The sequence below is a fragment of the Dromiciops gliroides genome, chromosome 2 (assembly GCF_019393635.1).
Source record: "Dromiciops gliroides isolate mDroGli1 chromosome 2, mDroGli1.pri, whole genome shotgun sequence".
Lineage (NCBI taxonomy): Eukaryota > Metazoa > Chordata > Mammalia > Microbiotheria > Microbiotheriidae > Dromiciops > Dromiciops gliroides.
Genome location: NC_057862.1, coordinates 108,718,814 through 108,741,281, shown reverse-complemented (window position 1 = coordinate 108,741,281; position 22,468 = coordinate 108,718,814). Strand labels below are relative to the sequence as shown.

The window sequence follows — 22,468 nt, the reverse complement described above, 5'->3', positions numbered from 1 at the left end:
TTCAAAGCAAAACAGGGCTGGGCAATGTAAAGACTAGTTTAAATCTCCATGTCCCTCCCCTCTGAGTCAGGCATGGGTGGATATAAGCTTACTGGGGCTGAAATTTTCAAAAATGAACGAGAGCCATGAGGGAAAAGAGTCCTGGTCACTAAGAAACCTCATACCAAGCCATTCTTTCAAGACAAGTCATCTCCTCCCCACCAACCTTTTCATTAGAATTTGCATATAACAGGTACACAGTGCTAAAGGAGTAATTCTTCCCTTCCAGTGGCACAAAATGTCTCCTAAGTTCTTCTTCACAGGTCTGATTTAAGGGAGAAAGAGAGATTATATATGAAATACTGCCCTCTAACCCTCATGGAGAAACTGCATGCCCTCCCCCAACTGAAGAGTATACTGAGGATCATTCTGTGTTTTTGTCTATTCCATGGGTTGCCACAGCCTAAAAAATATTCCATCATCAAGTGGCCAACAAACCTCTCTGTTCTGCCCTAGGCTGGTCACTGGATAAGTCTATATCAAAAGCTTTCCTGTTTGGTAGAAGCTGCCACAGGGCAGCTAGGTGGCGCAGTGGATAGAGCACTTGCCCTGGAGTCAGGAGGACCTAAGTTCAAATCCGGCCTCAGACACTTAACACATACTAGCTGTGTGACCCTAGGCAAGTCACATAACCCCAATTGCCTCACAAAAAAAAAAAAAAAGAAGGGGTAAGGTAGAATCTTCCAGGCTCTGTGCATCCACTTGTGTGGAGGAGCCTTCAGGAATACAATGTCACCTCCACACAACAAGGACACATTTAAGTCATTTGTGGAATGACCACTTAAGGTTTTAAAAACAAGTGACCAAAACATCTTGTAATCTTGAGAGTGTGGGGTGTCTGCCTACTCTACAATTTGATACTTTAACCACTAGAGGCTGACCTAACTCCATTAAAATAAATTACTTTCCAAGTTAATTCTTTTTCCAACCTTTGACGGTAAGCAATGTAGTATAGTGGAAGAAGCACTGGCTTTGGATATAGAGGACCAGGGTTCATATCCTGGTCCTGCCATTTATTAACTGTGCAACCTTGAGCAAACTGTTTAATCACTTTGGACCTCAGTTTCCTCGCTAGTATGTAAAAGGCAACAGAGGGTAGAGACTAAACTTAGACGACACCCAAGGTTTCAGTTTCCAAGATGGCTATTCCTTGCTAAATGCCATATTTAGTATGTTAATGAGTTCCAATCCTCAGTATAATTTCATTAACTTTAAAATTTATATACGGGGAAACTTAGCTTTGGCTTCAGAGACAAAAGAAATGGGGAATAATAATAGAATTCGGAATCAAAGACACTTTGGAGTTCACAGGATCATAGATTAAGAGTTAGAAGAAACCTCAGAGGTCTATGTCTACTTTCCACGTCCCATCCCTGCCCCTCACTTTACATACCAATGAGGAAGCTGAAGCCGAAAGAGGGTAAACGATTTGCTCAAGGTTGTACGGGTAATAAATGACAGGGCCAGGATATGAACTCTGATCCTCTCTCTCCAAAGCCAGCACACTAGACCGTACTGCTTCCCATCAACTCAGTTTTAATTACACATTTAGAGCTGGAAGGGACCCTAGAGGTTGCTCACTCCAATTTCTCTTCCTGCTCTTCTCCCACCATTTACAGGTAAAAATACAGGCCTAGGAAGGTCACAGACTTCAGCCAGTCTGTCCGCCTCGCTCTCATCTTAGAAATGAAAAAGCCCAGGTAGAAATCAAAGGGATTTCTCATGATCATACAGGCTCACAGGAGTAGAGCTAAAACTAAGCTCCAGTCTCCTTGCTATACCACGCTGTCTTCTGTACCTTTTGATATCCATTGGTGGGGAACATTCCCTTTTTATATCATCAAAGGATCTATTTGCATGACTTACGCCTGGGTTTCTGGCAATCATCTTGAATGATACTGAGGATTTTTTTGTGCAGTTCTTTATCTTGACTGGTCACCTAAAAAGGGAAAGAGAAAGCTTTTTAGTATGTGTTCTATGATCTCTAAACCTCTAAATGAATATTTAGAAAAGGGGGCAGTTAGGTGGTGCAGCAGATAAAGCACTGGCCCTCGATTCAGAAGGACCTGAGTTCAAATCCAGCCTCAGACACTTGACACTTACTGTGTGACCCTGGGCAAGTCACTTAACCCTCATTGCCCCACAAAACAAAAAAACAAAAACAAAAACTATTTAGGATATATTCCAAAGGAATTCCATTATCCTTCCAATGCTGATCAATGCTCTGAACACTAACCATATTACCAAATCGTTTCTATCCCTGTGACTTACTTGGACAACAGAGATCGCTGTGTTATGCAATGATTCATTTGGGCTATATAGGAAACAAAAATAATCCCCTATGTGACAACTTTCTTCTGAATAGCCAATGAAACTTTCCCACCTATTTTCCCATTTGTCCCTACAGTCTCTATTTGAGGTAAGAGTACAGACATGGGGGCAGCAAGGTGGTGCAGTGGATAAAGCACCAGCCCTGGATTCAGGAGGACCTGAGTTCAAACCTGGCTTCAGACACTTGATACTTACTAGCTGTGTGACCCTGGGCAAGCCACTTAACCCTCATTGCCCCGCCAAAAAAACAAAAACAAAAACAAAAAACAAACCAAAAAAAGGGTACAGACATAATCTACAGAGGAAATCAAAGGCTAGAGAAGTTGCTTGTCAAGGTCACATAATTTGTGACAGAGCTGGGATTAGAACTGACTTCTCTCACACAGATCTTGGAGATTTAGAAGGAAGGGGATCCAGCTCATCCTCCCCTCAGGTGTCAAGCTGATCTTCCTAAAGTGCAGATCTGACCACCCCTTACCCTTATCCAGCAACTTCCTGTCACTCCCTATCACCTCCAGGATCAAACATATAGCTCTCTGGGGGTTCAAAGCCCTTCCTAATGCATCTCCCCTCTGATCTTATACCTTCCTTGCCCTTCCACACACTAGCAGTCCAGTGACACCGGCCTCCTGGTTTCTTCAACAAGACACTCCACTAGTTGTCTCTCATATCTGGAATCCTCCCCCTCGTTGTTTTTGACTTTTTTTTTTTTTGGTGAGGCAATTAGGGTTAAGTGACTTGCCCAGGGCCACACAGCTACTAAGTGTTAAGTGTCTGAGGCCAGATTTGAACTCAGGTCCTCCTGACTCCAACGCTGGTGCTCTATCCACTGCTCCACCTAGCTGCCCCTGTCTTTGACTTTTGACTTCTTTTAAGCTCCAGCTGAAATCCCACCTTCCACAGGAATCCTTTCCCCATCCCCATGAATGCTGGTGCCTCCCCTTTGTTGACCTTCAATTTATCCTGTGTATATAGTTATTGTTTGTACAGTTGTCTGCAGGCTGTCTCCTCAGTAGGCTGTCAGCTCCACAAGGTCAGGGACTGACTTGCTTTTCTTGATATCCAGAGCACAGCACCTAGCACACAGTAGGCACTTCATAAATACTCACTGACTCCCAGGCTAGGGCTATTTCTGCTAGACCATACAATCTTTTGGTTTTGGTAGGAAGAATGAAGATAGCTAACAAAATACAGAGTCACAATAGGAAAGACAACAGAGTTAAGTACATGAATTGAGCTTGTCATGGAATTTTAGTGTTAGAAGGGATTTCAGAGGCCTTCTACATCAACCCATCCCTGGATTCCCTGCATGGAAGAGAATTCTTTACACAACATGTGAGCGTCCATTAAATGGCTCTCCTCTGTGTGTATGGCTTATTGTCTGCATTATCCTCAGTCAGGAAAGCAGAAGTCACATCAAGGTTTTGCTCAGAGGCAAGCTAGTGGGAAAAGCCCTACAGGAGATCCCAGTTCCAACACTTCCTAGCTGTGAATTCCTGTTCAAGTCATTCACTTTTTTTTTTGGGGGGGGGGGGAGGGCAATGAGGGATAAGTGACTTGCCCAGGGTCACATAGCTATTAAGTGTCAAGTGTCTGAGGCCAAATCTGAACTCAGGTCCTCCTGAATCCAGGGCTGGTGCTTTATCCACTGCGCCACCTAGCTGCCCCCCATAATAAACCTTTAATAAATTCCTGTTGGTTGATATATAATACAAATTATATTAAAGCAAAGCAATAATAATATTAAATGACAGTAAGATGTAAACTCTTCAAGGACAAGAACTGTTTTCTTTTTGTTTTGGTAACCCTGGTGCCTAGCATGATGCTCAGTATACAGAAGTCACTTAACAAAATACTGTTGAAATGTACTGTCCATCAAAAAAGGCAGTCTGGCCTGAACCAATAACCCAAAGACTTCTGGAATAAAACCACAAGCTAAAAACCTTTAAATCTGAGGCACTAGGAGTAGTCACAGCAGGAAGAGTCAGTGACGGAGATGGTCTGTATAAGAAATGAGTTCCAATCCCATCAATGCAGATCCTAATGATTCACAGGAAGAAGTGGCACCAATCCAGACACACCCTGACTCCATCACCAATTACCCATTTTGCTATTTCTCACAAGGAAGAGTTGGTCCCTACAGACTGGGAGGGATGCAGAGTTCAAAGGACATCAACAAAATAAGCATGACCACAGGAACCACTGTCTACTGAAGAGTCCACAAGGGGCAACTACTGATTATATGCTTTAAAAAAAAAAACCAACACCACCAACAACAAAAAAGGTAGGTTTCTTAATCATCATAAGGGAGAGTTTGAACCAACTAACATGGTTTACCTCCCAAACCAGGAAAACATCCTCTCATTTAGGAGGTTTTAGTATGTTGTCACACAATGGATGAGGCAGCATAGTATAGTGGACAGACCACTGGATTTTGGGGATAGCTCTAAATCTATGATTCTGTGTTCAAATTATTCAATGTGTGGCTCTAAAGATGATGGGGGGGGGGAATGAGGGTTAAGTGACTTGCCCAGGGTCACACAGCTAGTAAGTGTTAAGTGTCTGAGGCCAGATTTGAACTCAGGTACTCCTGACTCCAGGGCCGGTGCTCTATCCACTGCGCCACCTAGCTGCCCTATTTGAGCTTTTGATCCTATTCTCTCGGTCTCTTCCCTGTGTCTCTCATCTTTAATTTCTTGTGTACTAGCTGCTTCTCTCCTGCCTACAAACATGCCTAGGTCATCCATATCCTTAAAGAAACCTTTAACTGACCCTTGAAATTGGAGGTAAAATCCCCTCTCTTATCTTTCATAGCCAAACTTCTGGGAAGAAAAAAAACTACCTATAATCACTGCCAGCACGACCTCACCTCCCCTTTATCTCTCTTGTGGTCTGGCTTCCACCCCCATCACTCAACAGGAACTGCTCTCTCCAATGTTACCAGTGTTTCCTTAATCATGAAATCCAACAGTCCTCATCTTTCTTGACCTCTCTGTGACCTCTCTGTAGTTTTACACACCATCAACTATCCCTTCTCCTCTTAGAAACTATTTACTCCTCTGGTGTTCCTCACTCTGCTCTCTCCGGGTTCTTTTCCTATTTGACTCAGGCTCCTTTCCTCATCATCATCAGTTTCACACTGACTAACTCCAAGTGTCCCCCAAAGCTCTGTCCTGGGCCCTCTTCTCTTAGTGAGCTTATCAATTCCCATGGCTTCAATGATCTCTCTACAGATGACACCCAAAATGCATATAAAATAGCTTTAATCACTTTCTTGAAATCAAGTTCTGCACTGCCAACTAGCTGCTAGACATCTCCACATAGAAGTCCCATAGGCTTCTCAAACTCTGTATGTGTAAAAAAAGTTCATTATCTTCCCTGCTAAACCTGACGATTGCTCCAGATTTTCCTGTTTTTGTTACTCCTCCCAGTTGTTCAGGTTCACGATGCTAAATCCATTCATGAGTCTACATTCTTCTTTATCCTCCATGTATCAATCAATCTACAAGCATTTGTTAGTCAGTTCCCAAGTTTTGTCATATCCACAATATCTCTTGAATCCATTTTTTTTCCTTTCTGCTCACATGGCCACAACCTTTATCACTTCTCATCTGGACTACTATAATAGCTGTCTAATTGGTCTCCTTGTTTCTGGTCTCTCTCTATGCCAAGCAGCTGCTAAAAATAATCCTCCTAAAACACAGGTCTTACCATATCACTTCCCTGCTCAAAAATCTCCAGTGGCTCCCTACTGCTTCTGGCACAAACAAAAACTCCTTGGCTTAGCATTTAAAGCCCATTACAATCTGGTTCTTCCTAATCTTGGCAGACTTATCGTACAGGATGATCCTTTGCACACTCTATATTCCAGCCAAACTGCCTTACACACAGATCTCCCAATACCATGCCCCAAAACATGAAAAATCCTCCCTTCTAACCTCTATCTCTTCAAGGCTCAGATCTGGAGGCACCTCTTACAGGAAGCCTTTACTGATGCCCTTAGCTGTCAGTGCTCTCTCCCTAACCCTAACCCTTAAGATCATAGAATCAGAGCAGAAAGGGGCATGTGATGTTACTGAGTCCAATCCTTGCATTTTACTGGTCAAAAAACCAAAGGGAAGAAAAGATTAAGCAAACTACCCCAGATCACACAGGAAATAAATGGAAGAGCCAGAAAAAAGGACTTCTGCCAGCAAATCCAGTGTTCTTTCTCCACTGCACTAGGTATCGATGTTTACATGGTGTATGCCTGGTAGAATACCAGCTCTTTGTGGGCAGGGACTGTTTCGTGTTTGTCTTTGTATCTGAAGAACCTTGCACGTAGGGGGTGCAATTTATTGAACTCATTGCTCCACTGACTAAGCTTCTTTTGTCTCCAGGAGAATCAGACCCAGATCAAAGCAGAGCTTCCTCTTTAGTTTGGCCCAAGTCTGGATGCTCTAAAAGTTGACAGCCAGCTAATGGACAGTAAGGCTGAGTGCTGAAGTAGTAGGACAAGGATAGAGTTTCATCTTTCTTACATAATACAGGTCAGAAAAGTCCCCCGTTTTCTGGAAGACGATTCCCTTTTTCTGCAGTAGTCGTATAGCTTCCTTAAAAATGTTGTGAATTGCTTTGGAAGTTGGGCGGCTTTCTAGATGCACCTGTGGAAAGAGAATAATCAGGAAGTAAGGGGAAAAAAACAAGAAAACCTTGAAAGAAAAACCCCGCTGTGTTGTGCCTAGGAGGGACTCTCCCAAACCAACTGGTTTCTGAATTGGTCTGGTGGCATTGTTCTACACTGACTCAAAAAACGAAGGTGTCTAACAAGAGAACTTGAACTGGGCGGGCTGGCTGGAGTGCTATTTGAGGAAGTTAGGGAGGACATTCTTCCAGAAGTATCTGAAAAGTAACTACTCTGAAACTCAGCTATAGGGTTTTTGTTTTGAAACCATCATGCAAAAAAACCAAAAAACCAAAAAACAACAAAAACAAAACCTAAGGCCATCCTACTGCCTGTTAATTCCTCTTTGCCAGTGACAAAGACTTTACACTAGTCCCAGCTCCAACATTTAGTAGCTATATTCCCTGTTCTCATTGGAGAATGAGAGCTATAGAGCTGGAAGGGACCTTAGAGGTCATCTGGCCTGACACTCCCCCCCACCATGTTCCCCAATTTATAGAGAAAACTAAGACTTGAAGAAGTTAGGCAACTTGCCAAAAGTCAAAAATGGCAGAACCAGAATTTGAACCCAGATCCTCTGACTTTGACTCCAGAGCTCTTTCTATTATGTCTTGTGGGTCTTAAATTATTACATAAAAGTCAATTATGAAATTTCTTCTTCAAGAGACAGAGGTAGAATGGCTTTACTGTCTGAAGACTTGGGGACCTGGGTTCAAGTCAGCTTCTGATTTGGGGGGGGGGGGCTGGGAGGCATGAAGCCATTTAGCCTCCTGGTGCACCAGACTGCTCGTTAAGTCATAGAGGAAAGGCCAATATGCATCCCTGGTGGCAGTTTCTTCCTTGGGAGTTCTTCACATCAATAAAATCGGAGGTTCAGATTTTGTAAAAACCACCCTTCTCCAAGAAAAGGCTTAGGCTTTATCTTGAGGGGCACAGAAAGCCACCATTTTGTATTCCTAAAATAGTCTGGGTGTTTCCCCATGCTGCTCAGTTAATAGCTACAGAGAAAGTTCTGGACCCCTCCCATAATCCAATTTAAAAGGGCTATTTCCTTCTTGTCATTCAGATGATGATATCCACTTTATTTCAACAAGAGGAAAAGCTGCTGGTAAAGGAATTCTCTCTCAAGACTCCAACCAATTTTTCATGAGAAAGAAATGAATCAAAAAAGCAAAAAGGACAAACTATTGAAGTCAGTTCCATTTCATGCCAAAGCCCCTACTGTAAAGGAAGGGAATTAAGAGAATTCTGTATGTGCAGACCTGCAAGGTAGCCCAGACAGAGAGCTTCAAAAGAAAAGGCCCGGAAGAGGGGCAGAAAGGAAGATTTCTGAAAGGTCATCCAACACGGACTTCGGTGCACCTATCCCACAGTGCAAGACCTTACATCCACAGCTTTATAAAAGAGGACTCCACCCAGCCAGGATTTTCTGTAGCTAATAAAGATTATAGGTGTCCCGAAGTAGCTTCCTGTACTAAGGCTAACTTAGCACATAACTTCTATATGAACTAATTGATTCACTGGCATATTCAGTCTCCAGCCTATTTGGAAACTAAAAATGGGTCAATAAATGCCAGAGAGGTGTCCACTTTTAAGAAAGGCAAGAGAACAATATGGTAATAGCTCAATGACATTGCCTCGGTATAGAAGGAGTACCCCACTTGGTATTCCAGGGTCACAAATCCTGGCATTCAGCAGGGGTTTGTAACAATATTTTCCTTCATCTTCACAGATCCTCTTATTCATAATGAACCAAAAGAATCAAAATTCTGTGCAATTCAGTAACATTTGATAAAAGTTCGTTTTAAGAGTATGAATTCTTTTGGTCAAGCGTTTCAAATATTTTGCTGAGGGGCAGCTAGATGGCGCAGTGGATAAGCACTGGCCCTGGATTCAGGAGTACCTGAGTTCAAATCTGGCCTCAGACACTTACTAGCTGTGTGACACTGGGCAAGTCACTTAACCCCAATTGCCTCACCAAAAAAAATAATAATAATAATAAAAAAACAGTTGCATCAAATATTTTGCTGAGGCTGAAATCTCCTGATCAGAATTGGTAGTAATACACAGACTGCTTTTTTTTTTTAATTTTAAAATTTTTTTTTAGTGAGGCAATTGGGGTTAAGTGACTTGCCCAGGGTCACACAGCTAGTAAGTGTTATGTGTCTGAGGCCAGATTTGAACTCAGGTACTCCTGAATCCAGGGCCAGTGCTCTATCCACTGCACCACCTAGCTGCCCCCACAGACTGCTTTTAATGATGATATCTAATAAGTATGCTCTAGCAAGCTAAACGATATATTCTAATAGGCCAAAGTGGTCTCCTGGATATAGAACTTTCTGGTTCAAATTTTGCCTCTGACATTTATTAGCTAAGTGAGCATGGGTGGTCAGATTAACTTCTTTGGGCCTTAGTTTCCTCATCTGAAAAATAGGAATAATAATTAAATGTGATACTGTATGTTAAGTGTTCTGCAGACTTTAAAGTATCATATGAATGTCAAGTATTATTATTATTATTACTGTTACAGATAATATACAAGCCATGATTCCTACTTTTAGACAGTGACAGGAAGATTGTTTATTTAATCATTTTGAATCATGCATACCAGCGAGCCCTAACAGAAAAGACTTTTTATAAACATTAACCGTGTGTGACACTTCCGCTCCAACCTAGCCTCAGATGACCTAAACACATATCTGCCTGTCCTGATTAGAAACAGCTCAGGGTCCAAAGCATCAGCAGCTTTCCAGTGGGTACAACAGCTGCATTCCTGTCTTGGACAAGAAGATAAAGGCCAATGGATGAGACGTGGGACTTGGGAAACAATCCTATGAGAAAAGCAGCCATTACGTGAGGGAGGCACTTTTGCTTCGTGCCCATTAGTCCATTTCAGCAACTGGGTCCAGGATCCCCAAGTACTTAAAAGCTCTCATTGTAAAAAAAATTAAAAAAAAATTAATATTCATCCACATGACAAAGAATGATTCTTGAAATTAATTAAAATGTGGATAGTTATTAAGTAATTTCAGTCGATTATATTTATGCTCAGTGTTAAAAAATTTTTTTTAATTCTTTTTTTAAAAATGAAAAGAAGAAACAAGCCTCCTGTAAGCTGTGCTCTCCACAGGGGGGCCACTAGGAAGGAGGCTCTCCTTCCTCTGCTTCTAAACTCCAGGCTGTCACTAAGCCTTTGTGGAAAACTCCTTTGTGGAAAACTCTTGTGCCACAAGAGAAAAGAGCAGGAGATCTAGGGTTACATCAGATTTCACCACTAACCAGTGGCTTTATTTTTCAGGGACTTGCTAAACAGAATTTAATCACACTGATCTCCCTAACTGGAGTAATATGAGGGGAAGATTCATGAATGATTGAAAAACTGTTTTCAAAAGACAAGAGGATCTACTTCAAATGCCAAATTTCCATTAGAACACACTGCAATGGGTGGACCCAGGAGATAGTACAGTACTTTAAAAGACATCAACTCAGAGTTCCGTATAGATCCTTCTGGGGAGAAGAGTCACCTGGACTTCAAAATAGAAAAATTAAGCCTGATTAGAGTCCTTAGTAAAGCTAGTTTCATCTGGAGGATATGGTCTTCAAACTTCCCTTTGGACTATAAAAGTTTACTTCCAAAGTGCCTCCTCTTCTCCTCTAGTGACCAGAAATTCTGGAAAGCCAATCTGGAGACAGCCTCCTTGTAATTATTTAATTCAGAGAAGCTCAGTGTTCTGAGGCTTCTGGGATGACAGAAGAGTGAGAAGGTACCAGGGAGCTGGCACCTCTCAATCCCTCCAAAAAACCCTACAGAAATGCTGAAAACAAACAAAATTTCTACAAACAAGAGGAATGAAATTCATCTTACAGACATGGAGGAAATAAAAAAAATCCTGGTACAATTTAAAAACTCTAGAGTAGGTATGAGGTTCTATTTGAAGGCAGATGGAAATCTGCAGTCTAAATCCTCCTTTACAAGAAATTTGTTTATCAAGTACCTAACTGTGTGTGTAAGGCACATGGAGGCTTGAGAAAACAAGGACAAAATGAAAAACAGGCCCTGTCGTCAAGGAACCGATATTGTACTAGGAGGCTCCAGTTTGTAAAGAGGAACACACTCACTCCCACTCCCATCCTCCCCCCACAGACGATACCTTGAAAAGATGGGGGAGGGAACACTAGCCACTAGGGGAATCCCGAAAGGCCTCCCTTGGGAAGTAGCCCATAAGACCAAACTTGACCAGAAGTATGTACAGAAGTGGCAGTGAGGAGGGCATGCATCCCAGGCATTCCAGTCAGCCTGTACCAAGTCATGGAGGCAGGAGGCTGGACGTAGGGCTCAGGAACCAGCAAGCATCTAGTCAGGCTGAATTACTCTACAAGGAGGGAAGAAATATGTACTAGGCCTGGAAGGGTAGGGCTGGAGAAAGGTTTTTAAGTGCTAGATGAGGAGCACAAGCTAACCTGATCTAAAGAAATAGTGGAAAACTCCCATCAGAAGGACCCACGTAGTTTTCTAGCAAAGACTTCAGTTTCCTTATCTATAAGATGAGGATAACTCGCATTCCCAACCTCATAGAATCACTGTGAGGTAGGGAATACAAATGGCTCATGGTGGCAGGTTGGAACAAATCATGCAGAATTGTATAGGAGAAGCAGTGTTAGGATTATCTAAGACACAGGACCAGAAAAATAGACTGGGGATACAAATGCAAGCAAAAAGAAAGAGAATTCCTGCCCTCCAAGAACTAGCATTCTAATGGGGAAAGATGACACAAAACAGAGCTCAAAAGGAGGGAAGGGATTTGAAGGGGTGGGAGGAGCACGATTTTGAAGTCCAAAAATCAGGACCAGGACCAGGAAGGAACGAAGGCAGTATTAATGAAGGGAGATCCATCAAAGTACCTCATATGTTTGAAATGAGGAATGTAGTTTGTAAATTGCAAAGTGCAACGTAAAAGTATGAGTAGCTGTAGTTGTTGTTGTTGTTGGACTGATAACTATACTTTCTCTTCCATTTTGCCTTACTTGGAATCCACTGGGATTAAGAGCCCATTTCAATGGGCGTCTAATTACTTTGATAGCAGACACTTAAAAAAAATTTTAGTTGGTTTTTTTTTTTTTCCCCTACCCACACAAAATAAGCCAAATTAAGTTAAAATGAGTTAGGTGAAAAACGGGTTCATTCTCAGCTCTGACTTCTCTGTGGGCAGGTACACTGCTGAGATGGAAAGAAGGCCCCACAAAACCACACAGCTCTCCTCCTGCCTGTAGTTTGGTAATGGAGCCGCCCAATCCCAGCAGGAAGATCCGTCACCTACATACACACTTCATCTCTAGTTTGTGGGCATGGCTGAGAGCATTCTTTAGAAAGTCCTCACCTGTTCAGAGCAGGATCTGTCAACAACAGGCTGACTTGCTGGAGCCATCAAAGACTCCACGGCTTCCAGCTCTTGTTGGTAAAAGGTTGGCACTTTGTTCTCAACAAGGAAGTCTTGGATTTTTTCACTCAGCAAACTTGTTTGACTAGAAAGGTCCAGGGTACCTGGCTTGCTGCAGTGAAAGAATGAATTTTAGAAAATTTGAGGAAAAACACCAAGAGTCTTTGTTATGCCTTTTCTATAGAACATATATGGCACATTCCATATAGAAATATGTGTATATGTATATATGGTATTTTTTTAAATCAATAAAAGCACAGGACTTTAAATAATATACAATACCATTAACTCCATAAAACGAGCAATTGGAAACTGAGGGATTCCATCCAAGATCTGAGCATCTGGGCAAGTCTTTGAAACAACCTTGAAGCTACCCTGACAAAGGCATTTCCCTTCTTGAAAGCTCCAAACTGGCTCCTAAATTTATTTGCAATTTAATGATTCATGTGAAAAGTGATGCCTCTGACACTCATTATCCTACCCATCACGAAGCAGTGTGGTGCAGTAGGGACAAAGCTGGTCTCAGAATCTGGAGAATCTGAGTTCAAGTGTCACCTCTAACATCCTGGCCACGTAACCCTGCCCAAGTCATTTAACCTCTGAGTATCTGAGGTGACTCACTGCAGACAAAGTGCTAACCTATACTGGGGGTCAGGAAGAGTCAGGCATGACTGAAAAACCACTGAACAACAAGAACAAAATTTTACTTAACATGTCATACATAACAAGGCCAAAAAACCTTATGACCAATCCTTCTAGGTACTAACAAAGAGTTTAAAATTTTTTATTTTTATAATTGAGATCTTTTGCTTCTATACAACCTTTATTTTTGCATATATCCCTTGTTCCTTGCCTACCTAGAGAGGGAGTCATTCCTTTTAAAAAAGAAAGAGAAAAAAAACCAAGTCAGCAAAAACAATCAATACATCCATCACGTCTGACAGCATATGTGCTATTCCACACTCCATGTCCCCTACCTCTTAAAAGAGGTGTGAAAAGTACATTTTCCCAATTATTCTCTGGTGTCAAGGCTATAATTACACAAGTGAACTAATAATATTGCTGTGCACATTTTAAACAGTGATTAGCAACCACTCACCTTACTGTCTTTTCTTTTGCTACTGTAACATTTGGGAAAGGCTGGTCATAAACTTTTCTGTAGATATCTGGAAGCTCCAACATTCTTGCAATCTGAACATTCAACACTGGATCATCTACTTTATCTATCAGGAGATGGAAAAATGCCATAGCAGTTACAAAGATGCCTGTTCTCCCCCAAGGCAAAGGCACTACTTGGAGCAACAATAAATGAGGCCCTTAGTGGCTCTCCTAGGGGATCACACTAGAGGATCATTAATGCTGAGGGGATACTAAATGGTTCCCCGGTGGTCTCCATGAGGGAATACAACTCCTCTATTACCTAACAGACTACCAAGGGACTGAAATGGGGAAGTAGACCACAACAGAATATGACTGTCAATCAAACCCCTGTGAGCATAGTTTTCTCTCTCCTCCCTTCCTCTCAGCTTCCCTCCTTCCCTCTCTTCCTTTTTCCTTCCTTCCTTCCATCCTCTGGGTCTCCCTATCTCACCTAGGCTGGAATTGCAGGAGCTACTCACAGGCTCGATCCCACCTATTAACACAGGGGCTTCATCTTGTTCTATTTCTATCCTGGATCAATTTGCCCCTCTTTACACAACCTAGTAGTAGTAGTAGTAGTAGTAGTAGTAGCCCATTCCTGGAAGCTCATCCTCTTAATGCAGGACTTAGTGAAGATACCTTATCACCTTAGCCCACTGCAGCTCAGAACTCCTGACCCCAGGAGAACTGCCAATCTCAGGTACCCCAGTAGGAGGGATTAGAGGCATGCCTCACCATGCCCTTCAAAGAGCCATTTTCACCCTTGGAATTTCCAAAGGAAAAACAACTGGAACAATGCAAAAGGTATCTTACATATAACCTTAAGCTATCATGCTTCTGATTGGCCAACTTCTTTCTAAATAAACAGAGTTACTAGTATATAGCAAGGCTTGCTTAATTTTAATACACTCTATAAATGAAAAGTTAATATCTAAGAGCTATTCAAATCCAAATCTCAAAGCATTTTCACAGTTATAATTAGACAAACCCAAAGCCAGGCACTGTGATTGGAGGGCTGGGCTTGGAGTCAGGAAGACCCAGGTTCAGGTCCTGCCGCTGACCCTTACTAGTTTTGTCATTTGGGGCAAGTCTTTTAACTTCTCAGAGCCACAGGCACTGCTGGATGACTAGAAGTTACAAATCTACATTGGTGGAGGGAATTTCCACACTAAGAATCTTCTATGTGGATGAAATCATAGGCTGAGCTCTCAACAATTGGATTACCAAAAAACAAGAACAATTCAAATTCATCATTCTATTATCATCCTTACAAATAAAATGAAGAAATAATGCTAAAAATTTTTTTTTAAAAAAGAAATAATGCTCCTCTGTAGAAACTTTGAGCAACTTTCAATTTAAGTTGTATTTTTTTTTCCTGAAAAAAGATTTAAAAAAACCCAACAACTCCAAAATAGCTACTGCTTACAGTAAGTGGAGGCATGGATCTCTCGCTGTTCTCTGTAGACTCGGACATAGCCTCTCATTCGAACAACATCCCCAATTTCCAATTTGGTTTTCTTATCTATGGTTTCTTGTAGTTTCTTAAACAGTGAGGTTAACCTCTGCCCACCAGCCAAACTGGAGCAAACTTTAGCTATAAGAAGGGGGAAAAAAGAGAGACAAAATAATCTTCACCACATTCAAGGCCACCCCCCCCCCCAAAAAAAAAACCCCAACAATATAAAGTTGTTTGATAACTGGGTTGATTGTTTGTTTGGGGAGGGAGGAGGAGAAGAATAATTACTATTGATCATGTATTCTATTTCTAATTTGTTGTCTTATTGCAGGAAATCCACTATACTTTTCACATTTTCAGTTTCCTTGTCTAAGATAAAAAGAAATTTGCCATAATGGTTAAAAAAAAAAAGTACCAGGGAAAACAAGGGTTCTAATCTGATTTATTTCAGTGAACATTTAAAAGCTGACTGTGTATAAGGCTCTTTGTAGGAAGCCAGGATATAAAGGCAAAAATGAAATAATCTTTGCCCTCAAGGAGCCTGTATTCTTTTGGAGAGCACAATATTTAATTTAAGGCAATTTAAGGAGAGGGAGAGAGCATTAACACCTGGGGAAATCAGGGAAGGCTTCCCAGATGAGGCAACACCAGAGCTGAGCCTTTGAAAAAAGAAGGATTTTGCATTTCAGAAAATGGGAATAGCTTAGGTCAAATCATAGTCAGAAGATGGAATGTTGAGTTCCAGGGAAAACCACAGTAGTAATCCACTTTAACCAGAGAGTTGGGAAAGGAGAAAAATACAATGTAGGGAAAATGAGAAAAAAATTCTTAAAAGGCAAGAAATCAGATGAATCAAAATCACATGCTCCTAATCAGAAATTCAGTGCTAATATTCATCAAACTATAATGATATCTACTGTTTGGAAACATCTACTGGAAAAAAAACCCAACAACACATACATTCTAAAGCAAAGAGGTCAATTTCCTTTTCAAAACTAGTAACTTCTGTGATTTCCCAAGCTAGCAAATAAATCTCATTACACATATAAGGCTTACATCTTTTCTTGCTATAAGTGCAGCCAAAGATTTCTGCAAATCGTGAGGTAGATTTGCACAATTAGATGCTGTTGTGTTAGTTTAGGCTTGGAAGCAGGGGTTCTTAACCTTTCCTATATATTATGGACCCCTTTGGCATACACTCCCTTCTCAGAATAATGTTTTTAAAGGCATAAAATAAAACACGGAGGATTACAAAGGAAACCAATTAGTCAAGTCAGCAAGCACTTATTAAAGCACCTACTGCCTGTCAGGCACTATGTTAAGTGCAGGGAATACAAAGAAAGCCAAGCAAAAAGAAAAATTTAAAAACCAGATCCTAGTCTCAAGTAGCTCACACTGTACTGGAAAAGACAGCATGCAAACAACTGTGTACAAACAAGACATTTGTATACAGGATAAATTGGCATATAGTCTCACAGGGAAGGCCCTAAGATTAAGGAAGGAAGACTGTGCTACTTGCAGAAGATGGGATTTTGGCTACTACTTGAAGGAAGCCAAGAGAAAGAGAAGAAATAGAGAATTCCAGGCAAAGGGGACAGCCAGGGAACATGCTCAGAGCCAAGAGATGGAGTTGCTTTGGAGTAACAGCAAAGGGGCTGGTGTCGCTGGATCACAGAGTATTTGGAAGGAAGGAAGGAAGGAAGGAAGACCGACTGAAAATTTAGGGAAAGGTCAGGTTATGAAGGACTTGAAGTAAGGAGGGGCTGCTAGAGCTAGATGATGGCTCAAAGCGAGATTTAGATAAAAAAGAAACTACATAGTGATCCCATGCTGAGGTTAAAGGAAATCAGATTCAGCCTTATGGGGACCTCTGCCCCCAATAGAGGGGAAGCAATACTGAATCCAGAAGGTGCCATTTTCCCTTTAACTGTGAAAACCTCAGGAAAAAATAACTTAATAGGGGCTGAAGACAAAGATAGCCAGCCTGGACCATCTACAGACTCAGAACTGGGACAGAAGGCTGGCAGGTCTGCATAAATATGCATAACTGACAACAGGTAAATGTAAAAGTAATAGCATTAGCAAATTAAAACAACTCTGAGGTACCGTCTCACACCTATCAGAGTGGCTAATATGACAAAAAAGGAAAATGTTGGTTGTTGGAGGGGATGTGGGAAAACCATTGGTGGAGTTGTGAACTGATCCAACCATTCTGCAAAGCAATTTGGATCTGTACCCAAAGAGCTATAAAACTGCATGCCCTTTGATCCAGCAATTCCATCTCTACATCTATATCCCAAAGAAATCCAAAAAAGGGAAAAGAACCTATTCGTACAAAAATATGTATAGCAGCTCTTTTTGTGATGGTTAAGAATTGTAAATCAAAGGAATGTCCATCAACTGGGGAATGGCTAAACAAACTGTGGTACATGATTATAATGGAATATTACTATGCTATAAGAAATGAAAAGCAAGATGATTTCAGAAAGGCCTGGAAAGACTTAAATGAACTGATGTATAGTGAAGTGAGCAAAACCAGGAGAATGTTGTACACAGTGATGGTAATATTGTTCAATGAAGAACTGTGAATGACTTAATTATTCTAAGCAATATGTTGATCCAAGACAATCCCAAAGGACTAATGATGAAGCATACTATCTACCTCCAAAGAACGAAGTGATACTGATTAAACATAGACTGAAACATGCTATTTTCCACTTTATTTCTTCCATTTTTTTCTTTTATTTGAGTTTTCTTATACAAAATGACAAATATGGAAATGTTTTACATAATTACACACATTTAACCTATATCTGGTTACCGTCTCAGGGAGGGGAAAAAGGAGGGAGGGAGGGAGGGACAGAATTTGGAACTCAAAATTTTAAATAAAAACATTTTAAAAAGAAATAATAAAACAAAATCAAAAGATTGAAAAGAAAAGGTAATAGCATTAGCCAGCCAGTTCCAAGGCTAATTTACAATGCTTCAAGAGTAATGAGAAAGGAAGTTACATATGTAGCCAGAGGATATCTATTTATGGAACACATATGAATTTTGTATATAACTGTAACACATGATGTCATGTGTTATATATGACCTGTGTATTTGGGTTACAGTATGCTTTTTTGCTATATTATGCAAGCTCTGCTATATGTTCTGTTAATAATGTGCATGGCTTACTGAATAATCAATCAAGAATTTGTTAAGCACCCACTAAATGTCAGAGACTGTGAAGAAGACTAGAAATACAAATACAAAGAAAGAAACAATCCCTGTTCTCAAGAAAAGGGGGAGACAAGTAGAGATAGGAGAGAGAGAGAAGAATAGAATTTGGAACTTAAAACTTTAGAAATGTTAAAAAATTGTTGTGACACATAATTGGGGAAAACCAAAATGTTACATATTTTTTAAAAGGGAGAATAAGTATAAAGAAATATTTTTATTTTATATATTAAATATAAAAATATTTCTTTATAATACAAATAAATACAAAGTACCACGCCATCCTTTTTATGAGATACTATGTGGCATGTCTGCATGAGATTTATGTAGTCTACAGTAATAATCTTGTTATATGTTCTACTGCTTTATATGCTAAGTATTCATATGCTTGCTGCATGACACTCTAAGGTGGTTTATGTGTGCTATGTATTTAGATTGTATTCTCTGTGACCACCCTCATTCAAGTACTCACCATCTCTCAGATTATGGCAATGGCTTCCTGATTGGTTTTCCTGCCTCATGTATCTCTCTACTCCCAGGCATCTTTCACACAACTGCCAGTGATTTTTCTAAGGTACAGATATGACCATGTTACCCTCTTAATCAATAAGATCTGGCAGCTCCCTATTACATTCAGATCAAATATAAGCTTCTTGCTAAAGGGGAGTAAGAGCATAATCAATCAACCAGTCAATAAGCATTTATTAAAGCCTGGTGCCTAGGGCATGCCAGGTGCTGTGCTAGTGATAAAAAGACAAAAGCGAAACAGTCCCTGCTCTCAAGGAGCTTACAATATTGTTGAGGGTTGGGAGATGACAACAACATATACATCGATAGGCAAAAAAAGGATACAAAATAGGCATAAGACAAAAAAGGAACTAGAAGTTGAGGAGATTAGGAAATATTTCATGTCAAAGGTAATGGTTGAACTGATTCTTTTTTTTTTTTTTTTTTTTTTGTGAGGCAATTGGGGTTAAGTGACTTGCCCAGGGTCACACAGCTAGTAAGTGTTAAGTGTCTGAGGCTGGATTTGAACTCAGGTACTCCTGAATCCAGGGCCAGTGCTCTATCCACTGCGCCATCTAGCTGCCCCTGAACTGATTCTTGAAGGTAACAAGGAACTCTAAGAAACCGAGGTAAGAAGGGAATGAATTCCAGGACTGGAGAATAGACAATGCAAAGGCACAACAATGAGAGATAGTGTTATGTGTAAAAACCAGAGAGGAGGCCAGTTTTTCTAAAGGTCACTGCACAGGAAGAAATGCAATTTTCAGCGAGACTAGAAAGATAGCTTGGGACCAGGTTGTAAAGGGCTTTAAATTCCAAACAGAGGAATTTAAAGATTATTTTGGAGACAACAAGAAGCTACTGGGGGTGGCTGAGACAGATCTCTGCTTGAGATCAATTCGGAAGCAGTGTGTAGGAAGGAATGCATCTAAAGCATCCCCAATACCAGGTGAGAAGTCAATAATCTAGGCAAGAAGTGATGAGGGCCTGAAATAAAGTGATGTAAGAAACAACTGGGGAGGGATGAGGAGAAAGAGAAATGGCTCCTCCTAGGCCAAGGGCTTTTCTCCAGGACTCAACCACTCCCTACATGGACTTGTAAATGAGGAGGTGTTCACCCACTACTACAAGTAGCTCACTCCAGAACTAGGAGTCACAAATGAAGGTGTTGTAAGGCCAGGGGAGGGAAAGTGAAGCCAAGTGGAACCAGGCAAGGGATTGCATGACTGTCTAACATTTTCTGAAAGCTCAGCATAACCCAAGGTTCCCTACCACTTTCCATGAGTGACTGAGGTACAACTCCAAGGCGGGGAAACTGCTGGAAGGAAAATCCTCTCATATTTTGCTTAATATAACAGGGTAATGAAGAGGTATTGGACTCAAATTGAAACCTGCAGGTTTGGAGAAAGGGTAGTATGAGAGTATTTTCTGTTTTCATTTTTTTCCTCATTGTTCACTTTGCATTTCTATTTTAAGCATATTGTCCTTTTATTACATTACTATCATGCCATGTGTAACTGGCTGGTGAGATTCAGGGGAAAAGAGGCATTCAGGAATAACAGAATTGAGCAGTCAAAACCATTTGCAGGGACCTGTAACTTGTGAAATGTTATCATTGGGATGTTATATGTGAAAAAGAAGGGAGCCGAATGCAATAAATATTAAACCATAAACTGTTTACACATATCTAAATTTTCCTCCTCTTGGCTAACATGTTACGTTTTTAAATAGCTATAATCAGTGTCACTCATTTCAAGCCAATGGCACTGAAGCTTACCTCACATGGGGTAATGTGTATATCCTTGTTGATGACCAGGAAGCTGAAACCAAGAGGGTGTCGTCAATTGAGGAATGGCTGAACTAATTTTGGTATATGAAAATTACCGTGCAGTAAGAAATAGCAAAACGGGCAGCTTCAGAGATACCTGGGAAAACTTGTATAAATGGATGCAGAAGGAACTGAACAGAACCCAGAGAACAATTTATGACACTATTAAATAATGATACTATTAAACTTTGAAAGATTTAAGTAGATTTAAGATCAGTGCAACAATCAACCACGACTGCAGATGACTAGCAATAAGGCACGCTACCCACCCCTAATAGAGACAATAAATTCAGAGAACAGAATGAAATGTCTATTTTTTTTGATGTGACCAATGTGAGAATTTGTATTGCTTGGCTATAAATATTTGTTAGAAGATTTTTTTTTTCTTTCTGCCTCCCCACTACCACCATGGGGGTGGGTGGGAGGGAGGGAAAATCAATAAATGGTCATTAAAAATTAAATTTAATTATAAGAATAAACACTTGGTATCTAATGTAATATCATGAGAAAGAGTAGTGAGTTTAGAGTCAAGTGTTTTGGGTCTATAGCTCTGCTCCTTTAGTGTCCTTGTGTAAAAAGCCTGACAGGTCTGGCTGAGGCAGGAAGGGAATAAATAGTTTGTAGGAAACAACTGAATCCAGAGGCAGTGATTGTCCTAGTGCTACAGGCAGGGCAGTAAAGGGAGCCAGATAAGGGGGCAGGGAGCTGGTGTCTTAGATCAAAACGGAGTCTATTTGGTGGGGAGAATGCATGCAGTGAAAATCTGTGAGAGACATAGTGCAGCTGCAGCCACCAGTGTTTGGTCTTGGCTCTCCTCCCTCTTGTGTCACCATTGTGCTCCAGGAGACTGTCCCTGGTGTCTGCTGCTCCAGGGTCATGGCTCACCCTCTCCCAGACAGCCTACAGAAAGCCTACAGGACAGAAATGAGGACTTCAATGATGAAGCTGGGGTGCCTACTATAGATTTCTCATTCCGAGAGAAGGGTGTTTAGTGAACACTGGGCACATGTAACAATTGCAGATGGATTTCCCTGTCACTCTGAATGGTCTGGATGAAGGGTGGAGAGGGCAGGAAATTACAGTCATTACCAGCACAGCTCAGCAGGGACACACTGTTGCAGCCTACATATTCAATGCCCCTCCCATACCAGCTGCTCCAAATGAGCCTCTGATTGTATCCCTGTCCATTTCCTGGTGACAGCACAAGACATTTGCCTTACTCGGGCAATGTCAGCTAGTCTTCAAACCCAGCCTTTGCAAATGATAAAGAACAAATTGCTTTTGTTACAGGGAAATTAGGAGGGATTGTACTGGATAGATTGATACCTTAAGGGAGGAGGAACTATATCTGAATAAGGGATACTGCTTTTCCATGCTGATATAAGTAAGGCAGGCAGACCATTGTTCACACATATCAATTAACAAGTTTCACCAACTTATATGCACTTGAGGATAAGCAGAAGTGGTACTCACAGACATTTCTTAAGGAGGGGTTAATCGGGTCAGAGCAAGAGCAGACTTGTGGAGGTAGATAAGCACTAAGTTGTCTTTGGACCCTTTCTCCCCCTGCCCAAATGGCAGGGGACCACAGCAGAAGACTGCATCCACTGTAAGATGTGGTCACTGTATTGGGTGTTTTTGCTCAATTGCTCTTCTCTGTTACATGGGAAGGTTAGACTTTGGCAGGTGCTTGAGAGTGCATGTATTTCCAGAAATGACAGGGATGTAAAAACATCAATAAAACAGTGTTTTTAATAAAATAATTCTTTCTCTCTTTTAAAGGCAGATTAATCTTCTCCAGATAATCTGGTGTGTCTGATGGGCATATCTATCTAGCTCCCTAT

The 22,468-nt window shown here is 41.0% G+C and overlaps 1 protein-coding gene across 3 annotated transcripts in view; it reads right to left on the bottom strand.

Annotated features, from left to right (window-relative positions):
* Positions 1–22,468, bottom strand: part of STN1 (STN1 subunit of CST complex) — a 57,155-nt gene that overhangs the window by 9,293 nt on the left and 25,394 nt on the right. For all 3 annotated transcript variants that reach the window (XM_043980826.1, XM_043980827.1, XM_043980828.1), the window contains exons 5-9: positions 15,038–15,205; positions 13,571–13,694; positions 12,412–12,583; positions 6,891–7,013; positions 1,906–1,978 (exon numbers count right to left, since the gene is read on the bottom strand). In XM_043980826.1, coding sequence (XP_043836761.1) covers positions 1,906–1,978; positions 6,891–7,013; positions 12,412–12,583; positions 13,571–13,694; positions 15,038–15,205 — 660 coding nt within the window. The remainder of the gene's footprint in view (positions 1–1,905; positions 1,979–6,890; positions 7,014–12,411; positions 12,584–13,570; positions 13,695–15,037; positions 15,206–22,468) is intronic.